Below are 24,390 nucleotides of genomic sequence, written 5' to 3'. Positions count from 1 at the left end.
TTTCCGCATCTGAAATGAATGAGCAGTTGAGAGAGCATTATCCACATGTTAGGTACAGATCTCATGTGAGTCCCCAGAATCTAGGAATCTAGAAAAATTTACAAAATTTTTTTTAATTATAAAAAGTTCAGGATGTTCATTTGCCTCGAAGATGGGATATCAATCAATCATCTACCTATCTGGAATTGTCTAAAAATGGATTACAAGTCTCTTTTAAATGTGAGTTTTTATTTTTTTTTTCTTGATTTTATTCTGCTTTCCTTCAACTCTACATTATAAGAAAAAGTTTCGAATCTTTGAAAAATTATACATTTTTATACCTCCTGAAAGCCTGGAATTTGGGCTTTCAGAATATCTATTAGGATTTTTTCTAGCAGTTTTAGTTTTCTAGAAACATCCTTTTCAATTTAGCTACCTCATCGTAAACTAGGCACTCTCCCTCTCTTCCCTCTCTAGCTCTCTCTCTCTCATTTCCCGGCTATTTCATTATGCCATGGCGCCGCCTCATTGAAATTACGCCGCGTGGTGTAGTGCTAGGGCTGTAGGCTCCCGCGCGAGCCACCGCAAGTTCAACCCCCACTCCCTCCCAATCCTTTTTATTTCTTTTTCGATTCCAGCTGTGCCCCTCCAAGGCGACAAGGACATCTCAGGAGTGATCCGTAGCGATTGCTGCATTCCCGCCTGCTTCGGAACCTACTATTTCGAGGTCACCATTCTCCATTGCGAGGGAAAGAACGGATGTATGGGTGTTGGGCTGAGTAAAGCGAATGGGGACCTGACTAGAATGCCCGGATGGGATCCCCATTGTTATGGATACCATGGGGATGATGGGAACTTTTTTAATGCTTGTGGTCATGGGAAGTCTTATGGACCAAGATTCGGGAAACATGATGTCATTGGATGTGGGATTGATACAAATCTGAATATCGTGTTTTTCACCAAAGATGGAGAGTTACTAGGAATTGCTCATGAAGGAAAACCTGGAGAAATGGAGAACTTGTATCCTACAGTAGGATTAAGGACTCCCGGGGAGAAGCTGTACGCCAATTTCGGTCAATATCCATTTAAATTCGATTTGGACGACTATAGACAGGTTTGAAACAAAGAAAAAGGTCATATAGTCATTCTAGAAGTGTTCAGATTCTGAATAATCGAAAAGTCCGGATGATTGAAAACATCAAAGTGCCCTCAAACTTTGGAAAACATATGGAACGAGTTGTCGCTTCGTTCCTAGGGTCTTGTGGAGCATTGGAGACGTTGAAAGTGTTTGAGAAACACGCGAATTTGAAGAAACCAGTGGATTATGAGTTTTTGAGAAAGAGAAAAGGTATTTTTTCGATTAATTTGGTCATTTTAGTTCTCTAATAGAGTGGCACCCAAGCATCAACCTTGAGCCTTTATATCTCGATTCCCGTATAAGATATCAAAAAATTGTCAACTGATAAAATAAATGTAGCTGATATTATTATAAATCTTTTGGGGGGGGAGAGAGCATTACGTTATAGCGGTTATGGTAGCCACCTAGAGCTACTGTATTACTAATGAAGTGTATTGATTTTTATATGACATTGTAGACCTGAAAAAGAGCTTCAAAACGACATAAAAAACTAAACATCTCAAATTCGTAAAAAAAAGACGATTAAAGTATCGCACACGGTTCATGCCGCCTAGAGAAGGCTGCCTTAACTTTGAGATGATTTATCTCACTTCTTGTTAAAGATATCAAAAAGTGGCCAGCTGATGAAATGTTTATCATAATATCAGCAACATTTTATCAGTTGACAACGTTCTAATAGCATTCACAGGAAGCGAGATAAATCAACACAAAGTTAGACACCCTTCTCTAGGTGGTGGCCCGAGCCGTATGCGATACTTTAATCGCTTGTACGCGTTTTTTTTCAAACTCCAACTTTTTAGTTTTTATGAAGTTTTGTAGCTCTTTTCAAGGTCTACAAAATGATATAAAAATCAATATATTTTAGTAATGATACAGTAGCTCTAGATGGTCACTATAACAGGATGCCACCCCCTTTATCGCCAACTTTGAGCTTATATATCTCGGTTCCTGTAAGAGATATCAAGAAGTTCTTAACTGATAAAATGTTTATGATACTGTAAGCAACATTTTGCTAGTTGACCACTTTTTTATATCTCTAAAATGAACCGAGATATATGCGCTAAAAAGGGCGGTACTCTATTAGAGCCTTTATTTGAGTCACATTATATTTCTCTTTTTTCCAGAAATCTCCCAAATGGTTGTCCGAGCTACAAATGGTGCTGGAATTCAAACAAAACTTGAGGAATATTTTCCTGGGTGTCTTGAAAATGAGTATAAGGTTCAACTTCTACTCCTATGCCTTCGATACATCGATCTAGCACTAACAATTGAAAATGTGCCTGCTAGCTTTGGAGCAATCAAAGATGGACCAAGTATATCGAAGCCGGCTCCGGCACCCCAACCGAAAAAGGGACCTTCGACTTCAGGCAAATCAGGCAAAAGAAATAAGAAGGGACAGCAAAAATATGTGGATCTAAAGACTGAGGAGCAATTGAATGAGGAGGCTGTGTTGGATTTTGCGAAAATTGATAAATTCTATGATGATGAGGACACTGGGGAGCAAATGCTGGAAGTTGGTGAGTTCGAAAAAAGAGGAAAAAGAAGTTAAAGTCAAAAGGAATTGAACCAGGGAGCTTCGGATTCAAAAGCAAGCGCGTTAGCCAGTAAGCCAAGCGCGCAGATTTGAACCTTTGGTGTGGTGGACAATGATAACATGGCGCGGGCGCAGTGGCGTGAGAGGCGAGGTGGATGCGTCGCTTCTGGAAAGATTACGGTGGCGTAACTCCTCAGGACTCGATTTTCAGAAAAAAGTGTTTACTACAAAAATGAAGCTCTATTTTTGTTCAGTATATCCTAAAATTTTCAAACAGATCAAAACAGTTTTAAACACTTTCGTAACCACTTCTATTAAGGATAACCCATTTTCAGATGGTTTCTCAATATCCCGCCGTATGTACGTTGAACTTTACGCATCTGGAGAGTTTCAAAAACTCAGCTACATTATGCGACTGGGTCGTGAAATTGACCGTATCGCATTAGCCGTTGAAGACGAGCTGAGCAATAAGGATCGTCAGATTTTGGAGGATTCACTTCTCTCGATTGTCAAGCAGAATGCACCTGGAACGTATCCATTGAAGGCGAAAGATAGGCGGTACATTTCGAATTGTATCGTGGAGATGATCAATAATTATAAAGATCCAAATGTGTTTGAAGAGAAGGATGTAGAAGAGGAAATGGAGCCGGAACCTGTGGAAGAGACGAAGCCGGGTGAGTACCGTACAACTTTGAGCGCGATTGCCTCGGTTCCTGTAAGAGATATCAAGAATGTGTCAACTGATAAACAATTGGTGATATTATGATAAACATTTTATCAGTTGAGCACTTTTTGATACCTTCAACAGGAACTGAGATATATGGGCTCAAAGTTGACGGTTTGGGTGGCCTTCTATGAGATCCTAGACAAGATCCTAACAAGATCCTAGCAAGTTACAGCTCCCAGAAACTTCTGAAAAATATTTTGTATTATCAAATTTTTTAGCCAGTGTCCCATTGGATCCAAAGAACTTCTATACAAGAACCTATGGACCATTACGACAGGCAACTGATCCACCAGAACGTCAACCAATCCAAGCACCAATTGATATTAGAAGAGAACAGACTATGGCGGAATTAAGAGAAACATTGAGAGAGGAAGAATTGAAGAGACAACCCAAAAAGGTTTATTCGGAGCTACGTGGAATGTTCATGGCTTGGCAGGGACTGCATCATGAGATGGCAGAGTTGGGAACACCTGGAGCCGCTATCTATTTTATGAGACATGTGGTGAGGGATTTGGGATCAACAGAATACAGTACCATTTGTCTAGGAGTCTTTTTTGGTCCATTTTGTAAAAAAAAAAGATTAAAATACAAACAAAAAGATAAAAATGTAGCTCAAACCCACGTGGATTGACTTGGAATCGGAAAAAAAAATAATTAAACTTCAGATTTTTCCAAGTCCCCTTTGGAACTTTCTGAAATCTGACTTGAAATTCGATTTTCACTCATTCAGCGCTTCAAAATGATACCAAACTCGACTATTTTCCGTGGATTTTGAGAATTTCGGGTTACTGTAGGGTTACTCATTTCGTGGGGAGACCCAGAATTTCGATTTTCAGATAAACATAGCTTGTTTATACTTATTTTGAAGCTCTCGACAAGCTGAAAACGTCTTTGGCGTTCAAAATGCTCAAAAATGCATTTTTACGAAAATTTAGGGGAAAACTAGAAATCAAACACTCGATTTTTCGAATTTGGTCCCACCTCTGAAAAATACGTTTTCGATCACTTTGAAAGTTCTGGAGAATGTAAAACAGACCTAGATTGAAAATTTTGCATTTACATAACTTTTTGAAAATTCCTAGTTTTTCAGATATTTGCAGATTTCTAAGACACACCTTTGAAAAATCGAGTTTTCGTTTTTTTTTCTAACAAATCGATTTTTGAGTATTATAAAACCCAGAATCATTTTCAGCTTGCCAAGAGCTTTAAAATGAGCATAAACACGACATATTTATCTTGAAATCGAAATATGCTGGGTCCCACCACGAAATCCAGCTACAGTAACCTGAAATTCTCAAAATCAACGGAAAGTAGTCGTGTTTGATATCATTTTGAAGCCCTAAATGAGTTGAGATTGAATTTGGAGGCAGATTTTCTAAGTTTCAAGGAAAAAGTTGAAAAAAACTGAAATTAAATTTTTAAAAAATTTTTTGAAAAAATTTTTTTCGAGTTTTTTTTTGATTTCAAGCCATTACATCTAGTTTTGAACTATATTTTTTGCATTTTTTGGGTCTGCAAGGCTCCTGAAAAAGATAAAAATGACCAAAAATCAACTAAAAAATCTAATATTTTGGGATTTTCAGACACTGAACAAGTCAAAATTCTCCGCGAATCCTCCAGTTTATTCCGATGAGCCTATGGAAATGGGAGATGATGAAGAGAATGAGGACGAGGAGGAAGAGTATAGAGAAATGGATTAAACACCAAATTTCAATTTTTAAGATTTCAATTTTCCCATTTTTTGCCATTTTCTAGAACATTTCTAGGTCACCAATATATTTTTTTTCTGCATTTTTGTAAATTTTCGCATGCTACTGTACATATAAAATACGCTTTTTGCCTTATTTCTTGCAATAAATACCTCATTTTCTCTAATCTACAGTAATCTAGCTTTAGCAATTTGAATTCTAAAAATACAGTAATCCACAAAGATACCCGGAAGGCAAGCAATCTACAGTAATCCAGCTATAGCAATTCGAAATCTAGAACTACAGTAAATATTGATCTGAAAACGTGGAAAATCAAATTTTGGCTTTAAAAAATCCAACACAGTTTTAAAAACTTTCAAAAAATGAATATTATTTTTCAACAAAAATTTTGCTAAAACTCGGCATCGTTATTATAGAGCGATGTCATCCGCTTCCGGAAGTAAAGAGAGTAAAGACAAGTGGGTCGATTATCAATTTTCTGATAGTCTTCCTCCTTCAAAAACGCTTCTGAACGCTAGAGGCGCCGCCTTTATCACAACCCTACGCGCTCCCTTCCCTATTTGGCTCGCGTGGTGTAGTGGCTAAGCGCCTAGCTTTTGAAACTTCGCCTCCCGGGTTCGATTCTTTTTGTGGTTAAAGACTTTTTGCTTCTTTGCAACGGACTTTAAACCTATTCTAAACTCTTTCTACACCGTTTTTCAAAAAATTTTATTCCAGAAAAAAGAAAAATACAGTGAACAAGAACTCGAAAATGAATCAAGTTGATGAATCGAGCAGAAAGAAGTTAACCGGAAGTGTGGAAATGTCGAAAAAGGACGAGACCTACGAGAAAGCCAAAGTGGCAATAAAGACAACAATCGGATGGATGACACAGACTCAATCCAAACCTGGCGGTCTTTTGGGACATTTCAAAGCGGCCACTTTCGAGAGAAACCCACCGGAAAATCCGAAATGTTACGCGTTTCAAGCGAATAGAGCTAAGAATCGAAATCCCGATTTTCCACTGAACGATCATTCAAGAGTAAGGCTGAAAGTTGAGGATGAATCTGAAAATAACTACATAAATGCAACCAATATCTCCTGTCCACCATGTGATCGCAAATGGATTGTTTCTCAACACCCCATGGAGAAGTTTTATGAAGACTTTTGGAGAATGGTATTAGTTTTTAATTTTAATCAATTTTTGGTTTTCTTGCTTTCCTGAATCCCCCCTCCCCCTAGCTTCCTGAAAACAGCGCGGCGACAGCACATTCATAACCTACTTCCGCGCTGTCGGAGTAAACTGTCCCCCGTGGTGTAGTGGCGAAGAGCCTTGTTTTGTAAACTCCCCATCCGTGGGTTCGATTCCACTCGGCTCCAATCCTTTTTTGCATCTTTTTTAAAGATTTTCTACCACGAAATCGACGTCATCTTCGCCATTTTCTCGCCCGATGAGCAACTTCCCACTTATTTTCCCACCGAGCAAGGAAAATTCGCTAATCACGGACAATTCTTCGTGCACTGCTGGAAAATGACACCGCCGTCCGGAAAGTATCATGCTACAAACTACACAATTGAAGTTCTGCCAAATGGTTGTTCGAACGCTCGTTATGTCACCATTTTACACTATCCGCACTGGCCGAAAGGATACGTGGCACCCAGTGCGAAAGTTGTGCTGAAAGGGATTCAGGTGGGGGATTTTTCCTACAAATTTGATATCATTAGAATCGTCGCGGCTTGAAAAAATCAGAAAATCACATTTCCAGGCCCTAGAACCAGCTGAAAAATTGACAAAAAGCAAATGTCTGGTGCACTCGGCAGAAGGAATCAATCGTGCGATGAGCTTCGTCATGGTGGATTACGTTGTGGAATTGATGTTCCGGAATAATACTGTAGATGTAAGAATCCCGTCTGTCTGTGTGTCCAGGTGTCCATCATTTCCAGGTTATCGAACTCATCACCCAACTTCGAAGCCAACGTCGCGGCGCGTTTCAGAACCGCATGTTCTGCGTCTACGCTCTCTACGTGGCAATTGACTATGTCAAAATTCGACTGACAAAGTTCCAGAATGCTCCAGAAGTTCTGGCGGAGATTAATAGTTTGCAGAAGGCGATGAAGAAGGAATTCTCTGGAATTATTCCAAAAGAGACGGGCGGAACATCGAAGAAGGGGGCGACGATTGAGGCGACTGTGGAATGATTTGGATTTGAACTTTTTTTAGTGGAGAATAAACTATTTTTTCAGAAATTTTTTTTTTCAATTTTTTAAAATTAAAAAAAAATGTTTATTTATTTTTACATGTTTTCAGCTAAAATTTCAGCTAAAAATGTATTTTTTAGTATATAATTTTTTTCTGACTCATTCCACCCACAAAATCATTTGGTGAATCACTTCTAAAGATTCTAAATTCTGAATCATCCCTCCTCCCATTAAATCCGCAAAACCCAATTCCCCTGCCGCACGCCTTGCGAAACTGCGCGCGGCGCGTTGCAATCCGCTAGCTCCGCCCCCTTTTCTCCAATTTCCAGCCACCAATTTGAACGGATTTTATCGCGAAGAAAAAAGCAAAAAAAACCATTTCCGAGCCAATTTTTTTGATTTTTTTGAATTTTTGCAAATTTTCTATCGAAAATTATCGCCTTAATTATTTATTTATCTCTAATTAATTGTACTGTCAAATTATCGATTTTTATTGCAGGCAATGACCGAAACAGCAAATGCCACGGCAGATAAGATAAAAACGATTCGAGCCTACTACAAACTGTGTCAGAAGCCCGAAAATCGGGGAATCGTGCTGAAAGTGAGAATTTTCGAAATTTTCCGATTTTTAAAAATTCTTCGGACTTTTAGAAATTTAAAATATTCCAATTTTGAAATTGTTTGAAAAAAATTTTTCAGGACAAAACATTCTTCAACACACTCCCGACACTTCTCAAGGACGACAGTTCTGATGTGATCAGATACACTGTGAAGATCCTGGTCCTGCTCACCGAGCAGTCTGACAACATTGAGCAACTCTTGAAATCCACAGAACTCCTGCCATCGCTCACCGACGCGTGCGAGAATATCACGAATCCCAGTGTCAACTACAACTTGGTCCTAGTCTCGTCGCGTATTCGCGCCGTTAAGAATTCTCTAGAAGCGAGACGGGCGGAGCAGAATGAGCCATTGGCTGATGCAGTGAAAGAGTTGGATAAGGGAGGAGGTACCCTGCATCGCAAGTTCGTTGCCCGCAAATCAAAGCAGATTATCATGGAATTCGATGTAGACGAATTCGATGAGGCTAAAAAGCGAGACGTGGAGAGGAGTCTTCTGAAGAAGAAGGGTGTGATCAGTGTCTATATAACAGAATCCCCTGTCCCACGCGCCGTCCTCCGCACGATTCCTTCTCTAGAAGCCAAAGAGATCGCTCTAGTGGTGTTTGCCGCTGGTTTTGAGTATGTTGCTCAAATCGTCAAAATGCATGGAGGAGGAGGCGAGGAGGAGAAATTCGAGATGTACGCTTCGGAAGCGCAGAATTCAAAAATAGGCGGTGCTGTCGCTTCTGGAGACTATCCGGAGTACTTGGATGACGATGTGCTCCACGTGGATCCGGCGAGCTGTGTGATAACCAATGAGATGGCTGCTCATGGAGCTCAGGAGAACGGCTGGTTCAGCTCGATAACTTCCTTTGTTAAAACTTCGTTTTGGTGAAAAAACAAGGCTTAAAATTATCTTAAAGGCTTAAGATGAATGTATTAAAGTGTTTTTAATAGCTGGAATCGTTAAAATTGTTCATTTTTGACCTAAATTAGTCAAATTTGAAGCTATTTTCTCTATTCCAGCTATTCCCGTCCCCCCTCTTACGGTTTCCCCCATAATTTCTTTGTTATCTCCTTTTCTTGTTCATCATCTCATTTCTTTTTTTTTCTATCTCGCTCGTTCTCGAGATCTCATTCTATAAATGGATTTTTCCTCCTATTTTTTATAGCTTTTCACTATTTTTGGATGTTTTTATCGCTGTTTTCCTCAGCTTTTGTACCTTTTTAAACCCCCAATTTTGGAATTTTTCAATGATTTTTCAGTGGTAACTGTTGCTTCTGGTGAAAGATGATGATTCATCAAACGACCAACTCGTACTCGATGTACAGCGGTAAGATTGATTTGTTTCAATTTAGACGCCTAAAATGTGTAGAAAACGATGAAAAAATCTCGGAAAACCATGAAAATTCGCTTAAAAAAGCGAAAAATCTAAGTTTTCGTCTTCTGGAAACTTCTGAAAAATTGAAAAAATTTCAATTTTCAGTGATTTTACAAAAAATTCGGCCTCTAAGACCACTTTTAGGCGCTGAAAAATTGATTTTTAGGTTTTTAACAAGCTAAAATGGACCCCATTTGACTCGAATACGCAATTTCAAGCGGTTTTTTTTCGGAAAAATTCCATTTTTGAAGGGAATTTTCTACGATTTTTTTGCAAAATTTTTAGACCTTTTTTGGTTTTTCAGCTATTTTTGAAGATTCGTTTTTCGATTTTTCCGATTTTTTTGTCTGAAAATTGATAGTGCGGTGTTCCGGATTACTGTAGGTTACTGTAGAAAACTTGTTTCTTTTAGTTTTTTTAATTTGCATTTTGACGTAATTTTGTTTGCAAAAGAAAACTACAGAAGTAAAATTCGTTTTCTATAGTAATCTACAGTAATCCTCATGAACACCGATCCATGACTTTTCAGACGAAAAATCGAAAAAGAATCTTCAAAAATGCCTGAAAACCCTAAAAAGGTCTAAAAATTCTGCAAAAAATCAAATGAAGCCCCTATTTTTCTCTAGAAAACCGCTGATTTTTCTCTCTGTTTTTGCGGAAATTCGGAGAAGATTCCAGAACTTTCTAGAAGTAAATCACCCAAAAATCTAATGAGAAATACATTCTTCTATCGACAAATCTCCAAAATTCACTCAAAAAAGCCGTCTTTCAGACCATGAAGTCGAAACCCGCACTTCTCGGATTCGCGCGGCGATGTTCCCCGATTGGACACCTCCAACCTCCGCCGCAGAGGCCACAACCTCCCTAAACTCCTCCTCTTCCATCGTGGAACTGATGCATATGCCAACTCAACAACTCAAACAATCCGTTATGGATCTTCTGACCTACGAGGGATCCAACGACATGTCCGAATTCTCTCTTCCGGATCTTGTGAAGCTCATGAACGATCATGACGAATCGGTGGTGGCTCGTGCGGTCCACAGAGCCTATATGCTCTCCAGAGAGGATCCCAACTTCTTCAACACCCCTGGATTCGATCATCGTGCTTTTGTGGAGGCCTTGATGGCGGCGTCGAAGTAGGGTTCTTTGAGAATTCGATGTCAAAAAATACAAATTCCAGCTCATCCAATGTGAACGTCCGTCGCAACGCCATCGGAGCTCTCTCCCATATGTCTGAGCAACGTGGAGGTCCCCTCTTGATCTTCCGAAGTGGAGGACTGGCAGCCATCATCCGAATGCTCTATGATCCTCTGGAGAGCGTCTATCACTACGCCGTCACCACCCTTCGCAATCTTCTGATGCACGTCTCCGAGTCTCGCGGGCAAGCTAGAGCTCTCAACGCCGTGGAGGCTCTCGTCCCACATCTCCATAAGACCAATCCGAAGCTTCTTGCCCAGGTGGCTGATGCTCTCTACTTCCTGCTCATTGACGATGCGCAGGCCAAGATCTCGTTCCTGTCGCTTTTGGGACCTCAGTTATTGGTTACCATTCTCAAGGAGCACTCGGATCATCGGAAACTGGTGTACACGGTGGTTCGATGCATTCGATCGTTGTCGGTGTGTCCCAGCAATAAGCCAGCGTTGATTAGTTTGGGTAAGGCTTCGTTAAAATCAGTTTTATACAGTACCGGTCGATGAGACCTACAAAAACATATTTCTCATGTGGATTTCCGGTCATTTTGACCATTTTATGTACTTTTTCATGATTTTCGGATCATTTTTCGTGAATTTTATACCATTTTTCATGAATTTTATACTATTTTTCGTGAATTTTATACCATTTTTCATGAATTTTGGACCATTTTTCATGAATTTTGGACCATTTTTCATGAATTTTATACCATTTTTCATGAATTTTGGACCATTTTTCATGAATTTTGGACCATTTTTCATGAATTTGGAACCAATTTCTGTGACTTTTGGATCATTCTTCATGAATTTTGGACCATTTTTCATGATTTTTAAACTGTTTTTCATGATTTTCGGATCATTTTCTATGGATTTGAGACCAATTTCTATGAATTTTGGATCATTTTTTATGATTTTCGGATCATTTTTCATGATTTTCGGATCATTTTTCGTGAATTTTGGACCATTTTTCATGAATTTCGTCTTTTCTCTCATGAAATTAGGACCATTTTTCAGGATTTCTCACCATATTTTGTGATTTTTAGACCTTTTTTCATACATTTTGGACCATTTTTCGTGAATTTTGGACCATTTTTCATGAATTTCGTCTTTTCTCTCATGAAATTAGGACCATTTTTCAGGATTTCTCACCATATTTTGTGATTTTTAGACCTTTTTTCATACATTTTGGACCATTTTTCATGAATTTTGGACCATTTTTCAAGATTTTATACCATTTTCCATAAATTGTGGACTATTTTTCATGAATTTAGATCATTTTTTCAGGAATTTGCTCTTCTGTCATGCTTTCGGGGCTTTTTCCTCTAACTTTGTAAAATTTAGCTTCAAATTCGATCTTAACTCATTTAGGGCTTCAAAATGATACCAAACTCGACGATTTTCTGTTGATTTTGAGAGTTTCGGGTTACTGTAGCTGGATTTCGTGGTGAGACCCGAGAATTTTGATTTTTGAAGTTCTCTGAATCGGTCAATTGTTAGAATTCTTTGAATAATTATCCAGAATCTTCTAAGCTTTTCATTGAAGCTTTTACCCTAAATTTCATTTTCCAGGCTGCCTCCCTGCCCTCTACGCGGAACTCTGTGCCGCCAAGGACGAACGCTCTCAAACCGCGATCCTCGTTGCCATGCGAAACCTCTCCGACTCTGCTACCAACGAGGAGAATCTCACTCATTTGATAATCAAACTCACCGAAATCATTCGAATCGCCAACGACGGAATGACTGCCTGTGCGTGTGGAACACTATCCAATCTCACTTGCAACAACACTCGCAACAAGCAAACCGTCTGCTCTCACGGGGGAATCGACGCCCTGGTCACTGCGATTCGCCGCTTCCCAGAAGTCGAAGAGGTCACCGAGCCGGCTCTCTGCGCGTTGAGACACTGTACGGCACGTCACTCGTTCGCCGAGGAAGCCCAGAACGAGTTGAGGATCTGTCAAGCGTTTCCAGTGATCCTAGATCAACTAGCCACTCTGCGAACTCCAGTGATCAAGGCTGCCCTTGGAGTGATAAGAAATTGTGCTCTCCTTCAAGCCAATCTCATCGAGCTGACCCAGGAGCAAACTGGAGGTGGTCATACTGTAGTCTCACTGACCATGGACATCCTTCGTAGAGCTGTTACGGCCATCGATGAGAATCCGGATATAGCTGTGGACGGTGTTCCAATGTGGGGAGTCGTCGAGGGATCTGTCTCTGCTCTCCATCAGCTCGCCAATCATCCAGCTGTCGCTGCCGCCTGTTGTGATGATATCGGACAGGGGAGTCTGGAATGTCCACCATTCCTGGACCTCCTTCATCGTCTGTTGTCTCATCATCGGCTGTCTCAAATGGAGGATGAGGTGTTGGAGAGGGAGATTCTCGGACTATTATATCAGTTGAGCAAACGACCGGATGGTGCTCGTGCTGTGGAGAATACCGGAGTCACTCCGTTGCTCATCGAGTCACGTGGCAGTCAGTACAAGTCGGTGGTCACCTATGCGAATGGAGTGTTGAATAACTTGAAGCGAGGAGAGAATGTGGCCACGCATGGTGGAAGCGCAATGAATATGTCGAATGTGAGCTTGAAAAACTGAAATTTGAGATTTTTGAACGCTAAAAATTTCTGCAACGGTTAGAAAATCCGGTTTTTAACCGGGAATTTCATCTCTTTTGACTAGAAATTCGCCATTTTTTGGCTAAAATTTAGAAAAATTAGCGGGTTTTTTGCGATTTTCCGAGATAAAAATCTATTTTTTCGCAACATTTTTACACATTTTCAGGTTTTTCAGCTATTTTTGAATATTCTTTTTCGATTTTTCCGAGTTTTCTTGTCTGAAAATTGACAGAAGATTACTGTTGATTACTGTAGTTTTCTGCCAACACGATCAGCAGACAGATCTGCATTTTGACGTGATTGTGTTTGCAGAAAAAACTACAGTAATCTACAGTAATCTTCGCGAGCATCCCATCAAATTTCAGGCAAAAAATTCGGAAAAATCGAAAAAGAATTTTCAAAAATAGCTGAAAAACCTAAAAAGGTCTAAGAATTTTGCAAAAAATCAAGTTTTTTATTCTCGAAAAATCTCAAAAAATCGCAAATTTCTGGAGTTTTCAATATTGGCTAAAATTCAATTTTTCAAAGTTTTGCAAATTTTTGAACTTTCGGCTGGAAAAATACTATCAAAAAATTCAGTCAGTTCCCAAAAATTGCTAGAAATGAAGAGCCGGAAAAATCTCTGAAAATTGAGAATCGGTGAAAATCGTTGATCGAAAATTCCGAGAATTTCTGAAAATTTTGATTGGAAAAGGCAGTTTTTAAGCAGAAATTCCTCTTTTTTTCACTTGAAATTAGCCTTTTATCGGCTGAACAATATCATTAAATCATGCCAAAATGGGTCAGAAATGCTAAACTCAATTTTTTAAAATTCAATTTTGAGCGAAAATTTCAGCTCTTTTCACTCAAAATTTGCCATTTTTTGGCTCAAAATAATCATTAAAAATATGCCAAAATATGTCAAAAACCCCAAAAATCCACTAATTTTCAGTCCTACGAATACGAGATGTCCGGAGGAGCCAGCGATTGGCAACGTGATGGTCTTGAGCGAGAGCTATTCGCTGAAATGTATCCAACCAACGACGGCGGGCATTCGGAATCCATCAATGTCGCATTGAACAACTCCCAAATGCGCCCGAATCATAATTGGTACGATACCGATTTGTAATTATCTTCTAATTAATTAATTAATTATATATTTTTTCGAAAATTCAAGAATTCCCTATTTATCACCCTTGGGACCTATTCATTATATGTACTTGCATTCAACATTGGTGTTGGCTTTTTCTTCATTTTTAATAAAACTCCCTATTTACTCCAAATTCCTCCATTTTTTCTCGATTTTTCGATTTTCCTGGTTGATTTTTGACCTATTTTCTATCTTTTCATCCATTTTTCCAGTCTTAAAGTTTCAGATTTTCAACAAAATATCAATGTTCCAGATGAGTCTCTGTTTGGAGAAGCAGAAAATCCGATGCGGTATGCTCAGCCGTACCGCTCGTCACATTGCCATCGATGAGAATGGCGGAAAAATGGCGGTGGTGAGGAAATCGAGGTTTGTAAGAGGCTTAAAAAGCGGTTTTTGAGCCAAATTGATAATAAAAATAAATCAAAAAGTAGATTTTTGTCCTAGAAATCTCCAGAAATAGCGATTTTAGAAGAAATTTGATGTGAAAATTTGAAATTGGGACGAAAAACTAGGTTTATAACATCTGAAAATCGCTGAATTTTGAAAATTGACTTTTTAGACTGAAATTTGAAATTTTTGGCTGGAAATTGACTTTTTAGACTGAAATTTGAAATTTTTTGGCTGAAATTTGAAGATTTTAAGCTGAAATTTGACGATTTTTTGGATAAAATTCGATGATTTTTGGCTGAAATTTGAAATTTCTAACTGAAAATTTAGTTTTTGACTGTAAATTGAAAGTTGCCTGAAATTCTGGAATTCCCAATATTCAAAGATTCTCAAAAATTCTGAAATTCGGAGAATCTGAAAATCTGAAAATCGAAAATTCTAACAGTTTGAGGTTCTGACGTTTTGAAATACTGGAAGCTTAAGATTCTGAAATTATAAAATTCTGAAATTCTGAGATTCTGTTTTTTTGAGATTCTGGAATTCTGAAATTCTGAAAATTCTTAGATTCCTAAAAATCCCGAAATTCTGAATTTTCGAGATTCTGAAGTTTTGAAATTCTTGAAATTCGAAGATTCTGAAATTCTGAAATTCAAAAAATTCGGATATTATCTTTAGGTAGTTGTGGCACCATAGCGCTTGACTGAAAATTTTGGCTGAAAATCTTACATGTTTCATATTCCAGAACCCCGGACACCCACGACTACATTGAATTCTACAACATCCTGTCCAGCTGGCTAGCCGTTCCCGAGCTCACAGTCTGCCCCGAAAATGGCTCCATCGAGAATCTGCTCTTCGTGAAAAACGGAGAACTCATGACAGCCCATGCGAACGGTTCCGTCTGTTTCATCGATCCCCATAACAATGCGAGAGTCAAAAGAATCCAAATTTCCGCCTCGACCATCTGGGCAGCCTGTAAGCATGGAGACACCAGCATCGCGATGATTTCCCACTCGTCTGTCCTCTATTTCTTCGATGTCTCCTCCAAAATGATCACTTCTTCCATCTCATTGGGTGTTGAGAGTCGTCTATTCGATGTCTCCAGTAATGGAACCCTCGTTGCCATCGGATCAATCGATGGAGTGATTCTAGCAGGCGATGGGAAGGTTCAACAAACCCTAAAACTCGATAGACAGAACAGAAGAGATCCTACGATTGCCTGGTCGGTCCTCTTCGTAAAACCAAACCTCCTGGCTTGTGGAGACTCCCGGGGTACCGTAACCCTTTGGAATGTTCAAGATGGCTCTCTTACCCAAACCATCTCTAGCCTCCAGTCCCATATCCTGACTATGGTGGCTACAGAAGACGGCTCATTCCACGTGGCTGGTGTGGATCCAAGAATCACGGAACTCAAGGAGACAGATGGTCAATTTACGATTGTGAACAGAAGAAATGGGCCAGTGAGAGATGTGAGATCGATGGCAGTCTATGAGAATACGGTATACGCGGCTGGAGAGGATTTTGACATTTTTGTGGGGAAATCGGGATGTAGGAAACTGCTTTTGCATCAACAGAAGAATCTAATTGTGTCTGGAGATGTGGTGGCAAGTGCTGGCGAGAACTTTATCGATGTGTTCTGGAAGCAGCAAGGAGAGGATGAGCCGACGGAGGGGTCGAATGTCTTGCAGGTAGGGTAAGCTAGAAAATTCTGGAATTGCTCAATTCTTGCTTACTGAGCATTGAAATTGCTCAATTTCGAACCCCAGAGTCATCTTCAGCTCGCTGAGAGCTTCAAAATAAGTATAAACATGGCTCAAGCTAGTAACCCGAAATTCTCAAAATCAACGGAAAGTAGTCGAGTTTGATATCGTTTTGAAGTCCTAAAGGAGTGCAGAATGGATTTGAAGTCAGATTACTTGAAATGAGAGAAAAAAATAGCAGAAAACTTCAAATTTCTGAAAAGTGTCCAGAAATCATTAAAAGTAATCCAAAAAACACAAAGAAAAATCCCAGAATCCATGAAAATATGTCTGAAATTGATGAAAAATGCTGCCAAATCTATGAAAATGGTCCCAAATCCGTGAAAAGTGGTCTTAATTTGCTGGAAAATGGTCCGAAATTTGTGAAAAAATGGCCAAAAAAATATGGAATATACCGAAATTCGTGAAAAAGACCAAAAAACCATGAAACATATTCCAAAAATCATACAAACATGGCCCGGAATTCATTTAAAAATATCCAAAAATCATAAAAAATAGGCAAAATCCATTAATTGGTCCAAAATTCCTGAAAATTGCTCAATGTATAAACACGATTAACTTATCTCGAAATCGAAATTCTCGGGTCTCACCACGAAATCCAGCTACAGTAACCCGAAATTCTCAAATTCAACGGAAAATAGTCGTGTTTGGTATCATTTTGAAGCCCTAAATGAGCTTAAATCGAATTTAGATTCTAATTTTCGAGATTCGTACAAATGGCCTAAAATTTATGAAGAAACTGTCTGAAAGTCGTGAAAACTAGCCCAGATTTCCGGAAAAATGCACCAAAATTTATTGAATAAATCAGAAATTCATAAAAAATAGTTAAAAATTGCTGCAAAAACGGTCAAAGAATCATGAGAAATGCTCAAAACATCCTGACGAATGATCCCAAATTCGTAAGAACTAGTCCGAAATCGTTGAAAATGGTCCAAAACTCATTAAAAAAAAATCCCCAAAATCATGGGAAAAATCAAAATTCATGAAAAACGGCCCAAAATCATTGAAAAAATAGTCAGAAATCGCTGAGAATTATCCAAAAAGCATACAAAAATTGTCCTGAATCCAGAAAAAAAAAATGTCTAAAATTGATGAAAAATGGTCCAAAATCCCAGAAAAATTGTCCAAATGTTTGTAAAAACGATCCAAAATTCATTAAAATAGGTCCAGAATTTCTGGAAAATGATCATAAATTCATGAGAAATAGGCCCAAAATCATGAAGAGTGCCTCGAAATTTTATGAAAAATGGTCCGAAATTCCTTTGAAATACTCCAAAATCCCTGAAAATGGTCCAAAAATCATGAAAAATGACCGAAAATTAACTGAAAAATACGTTTCTGTATATATTGATGCTGTAAAAAGGCCATTCTCCATATTTCCAGCAACACTACGAAATGATTCATCTCGCCAAAATCTACTCACCCAAAAAACGAATCATCACATCGTGGAGCATCTCTTCATGCGGTCAATACCTTGTGATTGGCACTTCCAACGACACAACCATCTACAAAATCCTTCCGTTGGCCAAGAAGTTGAGCAAGAAGATTCTGAAGCACGCCACGTTGGATGGAGGGGATTCTATTGCCACGTCGTTCTGTGTCACCAGAGAGAATCGGTTGTATGTGGCGAGGAACGATTTTGAGATTGTGGAGTACGATGTGACGAAGGAGAATGGAAAGGAGAAGAGAGTGGTGATTAGTCAGAGTAAGTATAAAATTGAACCGAAAATCATGAAAAATGGTCCACAATTCATGAAAAATAATCCAAAAATCATTAAAAATAGCCCCAAATTCATTGAAATTGGTCCAAAACTCCCCAAAAATGGCCAAATTTTAGAATTTCAAGCTAAGCAATGGTCCAGTTTCTTGATTCCAGACAATTTCTGCAATTTCCACATCTAAAATTGATATAAATTTTAAAAAATACAGGATTTTTGTTCACCTATTTTGGCATGTTTTCATGATATTGTAAAGCGAAAAATGGCAAATTTTGAGTCTGGAAACTACTGGAATTTGCTTCTGAATACCCCCTAAAACTGAAAATTCGGGAAAATTAGCGATTTTTCGCAAAATTTTTAGACCTTTTTAGGTTTTTCAGCTATTTTTGAAGACTCTTTTCCAATTTTTCCGATTTTTTAAACTGAAATTTGATGGAACGGTGTTCCGGATTACTGTAGATTACTGTAGAAATTCCTTCCGTAATTTTTTTTGCCAACACAATTTTACCTGCATTTTGACGTGTTTTGCAAAAGGACTACAAAATACAAGGTTTTCTACAGTAATCTACAGTAATCTTGGACACCGTTCAATCGAATTTCAGACAAAAAATTCGGATAAATCGTAAAATAATCTTTAATGATAGCTGAAAAACCAAAAAAGGTCTAAGAATTTTGCAAAAAATCGACGGAAAAATCAATTTTGTCTCTCGAAAAAGTGTTAATTTTTTGGAGTTTTCAGTTCTGGCGGGAATTCAAAAATAAATTACTCGAGAATTGTCCGAAAGACGAAACCTAAGATTTCTCGCCTTTTGATCATAAAAAAATAGTTCAAATTCATGGAAAAACGGTCCTAAAATCGTGGAAAATGATAAGAAATTCATTGAAATTGGTCACAAATTCATATAAAATTATCCAAAATTGATGAAAAATGGTCCAAAATTCGTTAAAAATGGTCTGAAAATCATGAAAAAATGGCCAGAAATTCACATTTTTAAACAATAAAATTTTGCTCCTTCATGACTGAGCAATACGATTCTCTGTTCCAGACGACTGTGGAAGTGTGATTCGAATGTCTGCGTCTCCATGTGGAAAGTATCTCTGCGTGCTGACAACTCGTTCCCAGGTGTTCGCAATCTCTGTGGAATCCGGCGAGTCTCGACTCCTAAAAGTGGATCTTCCCATCGATTTGATTCTCAACTCCACGTCGGCATTCGTTTTGTCGTCGATCACTTCTGGAGACTCGAATCAGGACACGAAGAAGGTCTTCCATGAAGTTGGCCTCTCGAATGGACTCGTCAAAAGATCGGCGTGCTCGAATCAGTTGAGAATGATTCCGAGTAGCCCCAAATCGATTGTACCCGGACAGCCGATCTATGTGATGGCAATCACTGCGTCTAGGATCATGACGGTGTCGTATGATGGGCATTGGTCCATTCTTGATGTGGTAAGAGAGTTAAAAATTTTGAAGCTTGAGTTTCAGACTTGTTGATTTTCAGACATTCTAACTAGTCTAATTGAATTTTTCACAAAATTTACGAAATTTTGATACCCATATTGTCCTAGAAACTTCAAATTTAGGTCTCTGAATTCTGACGTCATCTGAAAATTCAGAATCCCAAATTTGAAGTTTCTAGGGCAATATGGGTATCAAAATTCTGGAAATTTCGTGGAGAATTCAGCTAAAACAGTAAAAGTTCAAAAAAAAAAAGATTTCCACGGTTTTCCCAAAATTCAGAATCCCAGAAGACGTCAGAATTGAAAATTTCAAAAATAATTCTCATCATTCTAGCTGAATTCTCTACAAAATTCCTAACATTTTGATGCTCATATTGTTTTAGAAACTTGAAATTTGAGTTCCTGAATTCCTGACGTCTTCTGAAAATTCAGAATCCCAAATTTGAAGTTTCTAGGGCAATATGGGTATCGAAATTCTGGAAATTTCGTGGAGAATTCAGCTATTCAGCTATAACAGTAAAAATTCCGAAAGGAAAGTGATTTTCCGCGGTTTTCCTAAAATTCAGAATCCCAGAAGACGTCAGAATTTGAAAATCCCGAAATTCAGGTTTTCCCACCTACTTTTCATTATTCTAGCTGACTTCTCTACAAAATTCCTGACATTTTGATACCCATATTGCCCTATAAACTTCAATGTTGGGATCCTGAATTCTGACGTCTTCTGAAAGTTCTGATTTTTGAAAATTTTGGAACTAGGGCAATATAGGTATCAAATTGAAGGAAATTCCATGGAGAATCCAGCTAAAATAGTGGAAATTCGAGAAAAAGCGAATTTCAGCGATTAAAATTGCGAAAAATCTGAAAAATTCGAAATTTTCAGAAAAATCTAAAAATTTTAGAAATGAAACAATCTGAATTTTTTAAATCTGAAATTTTTTGATTCTAAAAAAAATGAAAAAATCTGAAAATTTCAAAAATCTGAAAATTCCGAAAAATCAAAAAATTCAAAATTCTGGAAAATACAAAAATCACAATTTCCAAAAAAATCTGAAAATCTCGAAAATTCGAATATTCTGAAAAATCTCAAAAAATGAAAAAATCTGAATATTCCAAAAAATCGAAAGTTCTGAAAAATTCAAAAAATCAAAAATCCCCAAAATCTCAAAAAATCAACTTTCCAGGACGCCGGAACCGTATTTTCTGCCCAAGACGGACCCCTGAAAGCCAACAAGAAGGCGATCCAATCCGACCGGCCCGCCCTTCTCTACACTGGAATTCGTTTAAGAGAAGAATCCGAATCTTCTGCTTCTGATTTTCAAAGTGCTGCTCCAGCCAAAAGAACGAGAAGAACATCAGTGAGAAGCAGTGTTCCAGACGCCTTCCAGTCTCTGAATAGTCGTGTAGTCCAATTGGAAGTCAGTGGAGATGAGACCCCGAAAACCGCCAATTTCAAATTGAAGAAGTTCGGAATGCAGTAGATTTTTTAATTTTTAATTTCCTGTTTTTGTTTTTTTTTAGATCTCCATTGTTGATTTTTTTACATTTTTTGTTATTTGTTACACATATGAAATTTTTGTCTTCTTTCCTTCTCTACGACTTCATAACCACTAGAAAAAGTTTCGACGAGGACCCCCAGATGGGGAAGAGCGTGGACGAATAATTGGATTGGTCAGCGTGCGCACTCTTCCGAATGCTCCTCACAGCCTTCCCTAAAGTGAATAAGTGGAGGAGAGAGGAACCATCTAATTTGAGAAGCAATGGAGGAATCGAACCCCTGGCTTTTGGATCCATAGACAATGTCAAAACCGATTGCGCTAACTGCGCACACGTTAATTAGACTAGTATTTGTTATAAGAAGAGTTAGAAAGTAGAGAATAAAGAAGAAAGAACTGAAATGGCGTTGGTGGGAGTCGAACTAACAAAAGTGGCGGGTGGCTGAACTAAAAGCGGGCGCGCTCCCACCTGCGCCAAAGGCGCTGAGATAGATGGTGGAGGGCGTATAAGAATAGCCGACTTTTCGAAGCTTAGGGGGGGGGGGGGGGGGGTAAGGGTCGGCGTCGCTAGCTGAAAGGGAGAAAACAAAAAATTAGGAAAAGAGAACATCTTCTTCTCCTATTTTCCAATTTAGGTTCCCAGAAAAAAAACGGACCAACCATTCCCCATTTCCATTCTCTTCTCTTCTTTTTCCCGAAGATGCCTCTCCTCTCAATTTTCTCCCTTCTGGGGAAGAAGAAGAAGGAAGAAGTAAGTAAAAGAAGATGTGCACAGAGCACAAATACATTCTCTTCTTCTTCTTCTTCTTCTATTCCTTCTTCTTCTTCTCCATAAAGTCGCAACTGGATAAGTGGACAGAAAAGAAGAGAGAATCGATTTTTTTTGGCTTTTTGAAATCCTTTTAAAACATTTCAAATTAAAAAAAAGAACATTTTCCAGATGGTAAAATGATCCTTCTCATCGTCATCCTCCATTTCATCATTATCATCGAATGCTCGTATTGTCCCATCAAACATATTCATTCTTCCACACCAACTACAGGTAAGAAGAAGTCGGCGTTAGAAATAGGGATTCAGAAGACGTCAAAAATAGAACTTCTTAAAATTTTTAAATGTTTGCTAACACTACAAGAATTTTCCTGTTGAATGATCTAAAAATCATAAAAATTAATCCACTAGATTAGAAGTTACAGGGTTTTGAAATTTAAGTCGTAGCAACTGCGCTCCACTAGATCCAGAAGACGTCAGAATCATGATTTTTCTTCAAATTTAAAAGTTACACACAATATTCTAAAAATTATCTATCACTTGGTCTTAAATTCATAAGAAATGGTCCACTGGGAAGGAAGTTAGAGCCGTTTGAAGCTAAATGGGAAGTAGCGTTAGAATTTGGGATTCTGAAGACGTTCAGATAGATTTTTGAAAATTTCAAAATGTTAGCTAGTACTAGAAAAAATTTCCTTCCATGGGTGTAAACATCAGGAAAACCGGTTCACTAGGAAAAAAGTTACAGCGTTTTGAATATTAAGTCGCTGCAACTGCGCTCCACTAGGTCCAGAAGACGTCAGAATTCGAATTTTCGGTAAAATTCAAAAATTTAACACAATATTTAAACAATTTATTTATTATTTAGCTCAAAATTCATAAAAATTGGTCGACTGGAAAAGAAGTTAGAGGCGTTTGAAGCTATATAGAAATCGACGTAAGAATTTTGGATTCGGAAGACGTCAGAGTTTGAATTTCTTAAAAATTCAAAAAATCTCTCAAAATTACATAAAATTTCCTGTTTAATGGTGTAAACATCATAAAAATCGGTCCACTAGGAACAAAGTTGCAACGTTTTTAAATTTAAGTCGTAGCAACTGCGCTCCACTAGATCCAGAAGACGTCAGAATTCGAATTTTCAATAAAATTCAGAAATTGAACACTATATTAAAAATATTATCTATCATTTCGTCTAAAATTCATAAAAAATGGTCCACTGGGAAGGAAGTTAGAGCCGTTTGAAGCTAAATGGGAAGTAGCGTTAGAATCTGGGATTCTGAAGACGTCAAAATGTAGATTTTTGAAAATTTCAAAATGTTAGCTAGTACTAGAAAATGTTTCCTGTCCATGAGTGTAAAAATTATAATAATCGGTTCACTAAAAAAGAAGTTACAGTGTTTTGAAGTTTATGGCATTGAAATTGCACTCCACTAGACCCAGAAGACGTCAGAGCTCAAATTTTTGGTAAAATTCAAAAATTGAACACAGTATTCTTAAAATTCTCTATAATTTGAGCCAAAATTCATAAGAATTGGTCCCCTGGAAAGGAAGTTAGAGGGGTTCGAAGCTAAATAAAATATCGACGTTAGGATTTGGGATTCAGAAGACGTCAAAAATAGAATTTGTTGAAATTTTGAATTGCCAGCTAAAATTCAAAAAAAAATCCTCTTTAATGGTGTAAAAATCAAAAAATTTGGTCCACTAGAAAAGAAGTTACAGTGTTTTGAAATTTAAGTCATTGCAATTGCGCTCCATCAGATCCAGAAGACGTCAAAAATAGAATTTTTAAAATTTCGGAATGTTTTCTAAAATTACATAAAACTTCCTGCTTAATGTTGTAAAAACCATAAAGATTGGTCAACTGGGAAGGAAGTTAGGGGCGCTTACACCAATTTTTGAGTCGGCGCTAGAATTAGGGATTCAGAAGACGTCAAAAATAAAAATTTTTACATTTTCAAAATATTTCTCATATTTTCCAGAAATTTTCTGTTTATTAATGTAAAAATCATAACAATTGGTAAACTAGAAAAGAAGTTACAGTGTTTTGAAATTTAAGTACATATTTGCAATTGCGCTCCATTTCGCTCTTTTCGACAAAACTAATCACAACTGTGTTCAAATTTTTTCGACTTTTATGAAATTTGCACCAGTTGATAGGAAATCTTCCATAGATATTTTTACCAACTTGAATTTTTCCAAAATCTCTATTATGACATTTTTTAAGCCAAAGAAGTGAGACTATACATATGTAGTGAGACTATATAGATCTATTTGGGATCCAGGCGACGTCAGAATTATTTTTCAAAAAGAAAGTCTAATTATTTGTTGAAAATACAGAAAATTCGCTGTCAATTGGTATAAAAATAATAAAAATCGGTCTGCTAGAAGAATAATTACAGAGTTTTGAACTTTTAAAACCCAAAAAAAGGCAGTAACTAATTTCCTAGTAGACCGATTTTCATGAAATTCCTACCAGACACTAATTACCGTAAAACCTCTAATAGAACGACACCCGGATCGTCCACTTTGAGCCTATATATCTCACTTCTTTTGAAAGATATCAAAAAGTGGTTAACTAGTAAAATGTTTATCAGGTTATCAGCAACATTTTACCAGTTAGCCACTTTTTGATATCTTTC

The 24,390-nt window shown here is 37.8% G+C and overlaps 6 protein-coding genes across 6 annotated transcripts in view; all 6 read left to right on the top strand.

The window, feature by feature from the left end:
* Positions 1-14: 14 nt before the first annotated feature.
* On the top strand, positions 15-5,078 carry CBG19748 (the record flags this gene model as incomplete). The annotated part of the gene is made up of 9 exons (XM_045241579.1): positions 15-65; positions 132-219; positions 618-1,093; positions 1,141-1,327; positions 2,242-2,634; positions 2,987-3,325; positions 3,597-3,880; positions 3,990-4,000; positions 4,898-5,078. 9 exons carry the CDS (start codon positions 15-17, stop codon positions 5,076-5,078), a joined length of 2,010 nt encoding a protein of 669 aa, XP_045096872.1.
* Positions 5,079-5,507: 429 nt separating this feature from the next.
* Positions 5,508-7,265, top strand: CBG19747 (the record flags this gene model as incomplete). Its single annotated transcript, XM_045241578.1, has 5 exons — positions 5,508-5,545; positions 5,805-6,243; positions 6,388-6,756; positions 6,833-6,964; positions 7,011-7,265. 5 exons carry the CDS (start codon positions 5,508-5,510, stop codon positions 7,263-7,265), a joined length of 1,233 nt encoding a protein of 410 aa, XP_045096873.1.
* A 502-nt stretch (positions 7,266-7,767) lies between these two features.
* Positions 7,768-9,009, top strand: CBG19746 (the record flags this gene model as incomplete). Its single annotated transcript, XM_045241577.1, has 3 exons — positions 7,768-7,866; positions 8,004-8,667; positions 8,861-9,009. The coding sequence occupies 3 exons, from the start codon at positions 7,768-7,770 to the stop codon at positions 9,007-9,009; spliced, it is 912 nt and encodes a 303-aa protein (XP_045096874.1).
* A 146-nt stretch (positions 9,010-9,155) lies between these two features.
* Cbr-hmp-2 lies at positions 9,156-14,155 on the top strand (the record flags this gene model as incomplete). The annotated part of the gene is made up of 5 exons (XM_002640637.1): positions 9,156-9,198; positions 10,019-10,382; positions 10,427-10,899; positions 12,006-13,009; positions 13,979-14,155. The coding sequence occupies 5 exons, from the start codon at positions 9,156-9,158 to the stop codon at positions 14,153-14,155; spliced, it is 2,061 nt and encodes a 686-aa protein (XP_002640683.1).
* Positions 14,156-14,429: 274 nt separating this feature from the next.
* On the top strand, positions 14,430-20,971 carry CBG19744 (the record flags this gene model as incomplete). Its single annotated transcript, XM_045241576.1, has 7 exons — positions 14,430-14,542; positions 15,306-16,248; positions 16,455-16,629; positions 17,390-17,400; positions 17,704-18,025; positions 19,085-19,482; positions 20,675-20,971. The coding sequence occupies 7 exons, from the start codon at positions 14,430-14,432 to the stop codon at positions 20,969-20,971; spliced, it is 2,259 nt and encodes a 752-aa protein (XP_045096875.1).
* Positions 20,972-21,934: 963 nt separating this feature from the next.
* Positions 21,935-24,390, top strand: part of CBG19743 — a gene marked incomplete at both ends in the record, with an annotated part of 4,607 nt that continues 2,151 nt past the window's right edge. Inside the window, one exon of the mRNA XM_002640635.2 lies at positions 21,935-22,028. Coding sequence (XP_002640681.2) covers positions 21,935-22,028 — 94 coding nt within the window. The remainder of the gene's footprint in view (positions 22,029-24,390) is intronic.

Source organism: Caenorhabditis briggsae, assembly GCF_000004555.2.
Source record: "Caenorhabditis briggsae complete genome, chrI, whole genome shotgun sequence".
Taxonomy (NCBI): domain Eukaryota; kingdom Metazoa; phylum Nematoda; class Chromadorea; order Rhabditida; family Rhabditidae; genus Caenorhabditis; species Caenorhabditis briggsae.
This window is presented reverse-complemented; position numbering and strand designations above follow the sequence as displayed.